Below are 6,000 nucleotides of genomic sequence, written 5' to 3'. Positions count from 1 at the left end.
ACGTTTCTGTGGTACTTACAGGAGAGCAAGCGTAATCTCGCGAGATCACGCTGTAAATGACAGGTTACAGGGAGATTACGCTTGCACTGCTGTAAGTCCCACAGAAACGTTAACGAAGTATCGGGATTGTGAATAGACATCCCGTCCTGGCTGGAAGGAATGTCTAGTCACTGTCTAAACACTTCAGTAAGGTTAATGTGTCAGTATAAGACAGCACATAGTGAATAACGCAGTGTCCCTATGCGCTGACTAAATGAATGGAGAGAAGTGCATGACGCTGATTGGTCACTGATTGGTCAGCCTCATACACTCCTCTGTACAATGCCCACTTGGTCTAAATTAAAAACACGCACAGTTGGGCATTAAGAAAGTAATTAGCATAAAGCTAAAATCGCTCCTAACGTGGTAAAAATATATTGTTTTTCTAAATAAAAAAGTACTGCTGTCACCTACATTATAGCGCCCATCTCCTTATGTAGGAGATAGGGCACTTATAATGTGGTGACAGAGTCTCTTTAAGGGATAAGCCAGGCCTTTTCTTTATACAAGACCATATCTATTTAGCTTTTAATGCTCCAGACTGGCAGTGATCCATTCAGAGTATAAATAACTTGTATATTTTTTTGCCATGCAATGTATAGCCATACACTTGTCAACATTGAAACTTATCTGCCGATTTGCGACCCATTTAGGTCCCCCTGTAGGGATAAGACATCTGTACTGTATCTACAAAACGACAAAGCTTTATAATCTGCAAATACAGAGAAAGTGCAAGTCCAAAATTAACAAACAAAAACAGTTTCTACTCTTGCCCTTCTAATTCTTGATCCTTGCTGTTCCCCCAATGTCTTATTTCCTACACATGCATTGTATTCTGATATATAATGCTATGGTAACAAAGAATGACTTTTCAATGGCTTTTTGTTGTGTGATATCATGCTGCAGCAAGTTATCAGAGTCAAGCTCAACTTGGCTACATCTGTACATGGAACGTCTCCTAAGGCTTTATTCACACGATCAGGTGTCAAATCGGCCGTGTAAAACGGCAGTTTTTCACAGCCGATTTGCACCCGTGCGGGACCCATTTTCATGGATCCCTCATAAACTTGGGTCTTTTGAGAGATCCGGGAAACCAGGCAAAAATAGGCTGGGGATTCCTCTCCTGGAGGAGCCCCTGACGTCAGTGTCCACATATTGGCTGGGGATTCCACTCCTAGAGGGAACCCCAATGGAGCTATCTACAAGGAGAGGGGTGTAGCACTCTCGACAGGGTGTGGTGGCACTATCTACAGGGGCTATGTGGGGCGCCATCTACTGGGGGATGGCACTATCTACAGGGGTGTGTGCGGCACTTTCTACAATGCGCTGTGTGGGGCACTATCTACATTGGGGTTGGCGCTATCTACAAGAGTGTGTGCAGTACTTTCTAAAGGTGATGTGTGTGCCACTTTCTTCAGGGGGTGTGTGTGGCACTTTCCACAGAAGGGTGTGTGGAACTATCTACAGGGGATTTCGGTCCAGGAGGAGCCCCTTACCTCACTGTCCATATATGGACAGTGACGTCAGGGACTACTTCTAGGACCGGAATCCTCTGCCAGAGCGTTGGCAACTCTCTAGCCGAGGATTCCGCTCCTGGAGGAGTGTATGGCAGAGCAGGGAGTGGATAGTTTCCTGCTCTGCCATAATATTCTATTATATCTGCGTCCTGAGGACGCAGATACAATTGTATAAGGCAGTTGCCGGGATATGTCCGGAACAGTAATTTGCAGGGACTGTCTCTGTAAATTCGGGACTGTTGGCAGCTATGCATATAGTCCGTTATATTTTACCTGCAGATAGGTAACATGGGATCCAAGGGGGTAGTGAACCTATATATTGTGTGACACCCACAGTCTCTTTAGAAACTAATAAAACTATTAATAAATAAAACTATGAAGACTGATTGGACATGTGCAGTGTTCATATCTGCTGCCAGGATGCAGAGCTTAAAGAGGCTCTGTCACCAGATTTTCAAACCCCTATCTCCTATTGCAGCAGATCGGCGCTGCAATGTAGATAAGAGTAACGTTATTTTTTTTCAAAAACGAGCATTTTTGGCCAAGTTATGACCATTTTTATATTTATGCAAATGAGCCTTTCTTAAGTACAACTGGGCGTGTTTAAAGTTATGTCCAAGTAGGCGTGTATTGTGTGTGTAACATCGGGGCGTTTTTACTTGTTTTACTAGCTGGGCGTTGTGAATAGAAGTGTATGATGCTGACGAATCAGCATCATCCACTTCTCTTCGTTAACACCCAGCTTCTGGCAGTGCACAGACACACAGCGTGTCCTCGCGAGATCACGCTGTGACGTCACTTCCTGCCCCAGGTCCTGCATCGTGTCGGACGAGCGAGGACACATCGGCACCAGGCGACAGAGGCTACAGTTGATTCTGCAGCAGCATCGGCGTTTGCAGGTAAGTCGATGTAGCCTCTGTCGCCTGGTGCCGATGTGTCCTCGCTCGTCCGACACGATGCAGGACCTGGGGCAGGAAGTGAGTGACGTCACAGCGTGATCTCGCGAGGACACGCTGTGTGTCTGTGCACTGCCAGAAGCTGGGTGGTAACGAAGAGAAGGGGATGATGCTGATTCGTCAGCATCATACACTTCCATTCACAACGCCCAGATGTACACACACAATACACGCCAGTTGGACATAACTTTAAACACACCCAGTTGTACTTTTGCAAGCCTCATTTGCATAAATATAAAAATGGTCATAACTTGGCCAAAAATGCTCGTTTTTGAAAAAAAACAAAACGTTACTGTTATCTACATTGCAGCGCCGATCACATGCAATAGGAGATAGGGGTTTGAAAATCTGGTGACAGAGCCTCTTTAAGGGTATTTTCAAACGTAGAGTCAAAAACGTCTCAAAATACGGAGCTGTTTTCAAGGGAAAACAGGCCCTGATTTTCAGACGTTTTTTGAGCAACTCGCGTTTTTCGCGGCGTTTTGTTACGGCCGTTTTTGGAGCTGTTTTCATTGAAGTCTATGAGAAAACGGCTCCAAAAACGTCCCAAGAAGTGTCCTGCACTTCTTTTGACGAGGCTGTAATTTTACGAGCCGTCTTTTGACAGCGACGCGTAAAATGACAGGTCGTCGGCACAGTACGTCGGCAAACCCATTGAAATGAATGGGCAGATGTTTGCCGACGTATTGGAGCCGTGTTTTCAGGCGTAATTCGAGGCGTAAAACGCCTCGTTTACGCATGAAAATAGGTCGTGTGAACCCAGCCTTACAATCCTAACAAGCTGAGGAGTCTCCTCAGCTATAGGCTCTATTCACACTGAGTTTTTTGCAGGCAGAAAATCCTGCCAGTAAAAATCAGCGCCGTTTTTATTTTAAAAGTGGTTTTGCACAACAGGCTTTTTTTTTGCCGCAAATTTTGCAGTGTTTTTTTGCTGCGTATTTTTTTCCTCTGTCTTCAACAGGCTAAGGAAAAAAACGCATCAAAAAAACGCCGCTTGCAGCGTTTTTTCCACTCTCCCATTTCAATGGGGTTTTTGAGGTGGAAAATGCCTCAAGATAGGGCATGTCGCTTCTTTTTCCCGCAAGCGTTTTTTTTCGCCCGCGGGAAAAAAACACCCCCACATCCCATTGAAATCAATGGGAGGCACTTTTGGACCTTTTTTGCCGCGGTTTTCGCAGCAAAAAACTCAGTGTGAACAGCTAAAAAAACAGACATATGAACTTGTTCTTTGACACGTTTTGTGCGTGCTTTCGGATCGTAATTAGGACTCCCATTGACTATGGGAATTAGGCGCCTTTTATGCGGCAAAGAATTGCCCTGACACTTCTTTTTTACACAACGCGCTTTTAAACACGCTCGTGTAAGGAAACGCGTTGTATGCACTAACAATGCGCTTACCCATTGATGTCATTTTTTTGGCACATAAAACGCACTGAAAAATGCATCAAATACATGCCATATGAACAGGGCCTTATTATACTGCAGAGTCTCTGCTCCTTTCCTGACAAGGACAGAAAGCTATTTCTATTGGCTGCTCGGCAGTGAACAAAGGATCACTATGCAGAGACCTGGCTGTGGGAAGAGTGACTGAGCATGTGTATACACCAGCACTCCGCTCATAGGTACTTACACACGGCTATACACTTTGAACACCAAGTGGCGCCATACTGTGCAAATCAATGTCATAATTCTTCACTGAATCATTATTTTTTTACATTTATTTCATAAAGTGAATAGGCAGTAACCCATAGCAACCAATCAGTTGGCATCTTTCATTTTCTAACCTGAATTGGAACATGCAAATTTGAATCTGATTGGTTGCTACAGACAACTGTTCCCTCTTAAACATATATTCAAGGCAACAATTAGCATAGTGAGACGCATTGATAAAGTTCAGCAGGCAGCCGCCATACTGCTCCTTGTTGTATTCTGGGCTACTCTGCGCCCTCACAGCCCCGGGACATTCTAACAAGATGGCGGGCGGGGAGGATACAGGACACTCGTGTATCTGTATGGTTCCGCCTTCCTCGGAGCCACACCTTCATCGCCGCCCCGCCCCCTTGCTGCTCCGGTGGCCGCGCTGAGTGACAGGCTGAGGAGAGTACGGGCGACAGAGCAGAGATGTCTCCGGTTGTGACGCCTCATCTGTGGACGCAGACCGAGCAGTTACCGTGGAAAAAAATCCGTAGCGCCGGTAAGAGAACGCCCCGCCCCGGTGGAATGGTAACTTGTAGCTGCAACTCTGTAAACTTTCCGGCCGCGCTGTACCTGAGCATCGCAGTTACCTGGCGCTCAGTGATATGATCTGGGGGACATGTCCCGGGCCGGGGTCTGATGTTCCCGCACTCTAGGTTATATGTACACGTCCGCCGCCACCACCTTCTTGTATAGTCCGTTCACCTGGCTGTGTGGCGGCTCATGTACACGGGGTGTGGTGGCCAGGACTTTACTGTCATTTCTATCTGATATGTACATTATGTATACAAGCGGGGCAGAAACTGATATATCGGCGTCTGAACGGTCCTGACTATATAATACATAGGGATTGTAATATTATATACCAAAGAGCAGATAACATACATAGAAGACAAGAAGTGTTATCAGGGGGACAGGAGCCGCTACACTGATGAACGGGGAAACCTATCTATCTATCTATCTATCTATCTATCTACCTATCTATCTATCTATCTATCTATCTATCTATCTATCTATCTATCTATCTATCACAGACTTTGCGGTTGATATGAATGGGTTTCCTCTCTTCCTGGCATTTACCTGTTACCTGTGATGACATATGTAATAATCCCCTCAGGTTTTCATGTGTATATTAGTGTTGCTTGTCCTGGTCACTCTGTTGTCTGGTCACGGAACATCTGGAGCGTATTTTACAGTCCCAGCCGTGTGGATGAGTTTTGGACAGATCTCCGCGCGCTGCAGAACGTTTGCCGGATGGAATCATAAATGGCTGCAATGTTTCCGGTCATCAGCTCCTTCTGTACTGGATGTTCGCTGTGTATTTCACCATTTTCAATGTAAGGGCTTGTCCACGCACAATTTCCTGTGGTTTTTACGGCAGAAAATGGTGCGTATTTTGCGGCGTTTTTCACAATGTTAGGAGATGGCGACATCTCTGAAAAACACAGGTCAATTTCTGCTCGTTATTTTTACGCAGCGTGTGGATGAGATTTGTTAAATCTCATCCACCTGCTGCTACTGGATTCTGCTGCGTATTTTCTGTCCGAAATTCCGTCCAGAAAAAAATGCGGCAATTCCGCAGCGTGTGGACGAGCTCTAGAAGAGGAGAAATCCGCTATATATCTGCATGTAAGGCTGGGTTCACACGACCATGTTACGTCCGTAATGGACGGAACGTATTTCGGCCGGAAGACCCGGACCGAACACACTGCAGGGGGCCGGGCTCCTAGCATCGTAGTTATGTACGACGCTAGGAGTCCCTGCCTCTCCGTGGAACTACTGTCCCTTACTGA

At 45.9% G+C, this 6,000-nt stretch overlaps 1 protein-coding gene across 2 annotated transcripts in view; it reads left to right on the top strand.

Moving 5' to 3' along the window:
- The first annotated feature begins 4,404 nt into the window (after positions 1–4,404).
- RELL1 (RELT like 1) overlaps positions 4,405–6,000 on the top strand; it is a 102,880-nt gene continuing 101,284 nt past the window's right edge. The window contains exon 1 of one of the 2 annotated variants that reach the window (XR_012882578.1): positions 4,405–4,706. Coding sequence is in view for 1 of the 2 variants with exons in the window: in XM_075859016.1 (XP_075715131.1) it covers positions 4,634–4,706 (73 nt within the window). In the remaining variant the exon portion in view is untranslated. The remainder of the gene's footprint in view (positions 4,707–6,000) is intronic. The other variant, XM_075859016.1, reaches the window with a different exon arrangement.

This window comes from Rhinoderma darwinii, chromosome 1 (genome assembly GCF_050947455.1).
Source record: "Rhinoderma darwinii isolate aRhiDar2 chromosome 1, aRhiDar2.hap1, whole genome shotgun sequence".
Lineage (NCBI taxonomy): Eukaryota > Metazoa > Chordata > Amphibia > Anura > Rhinodermatidae > Rhinoderma > Rhinoderma darwinii.
Note: the sequence above shows the minus strand (reverse complement) of the source record. Positions and strands in the feature narration are given on the sequence as shown.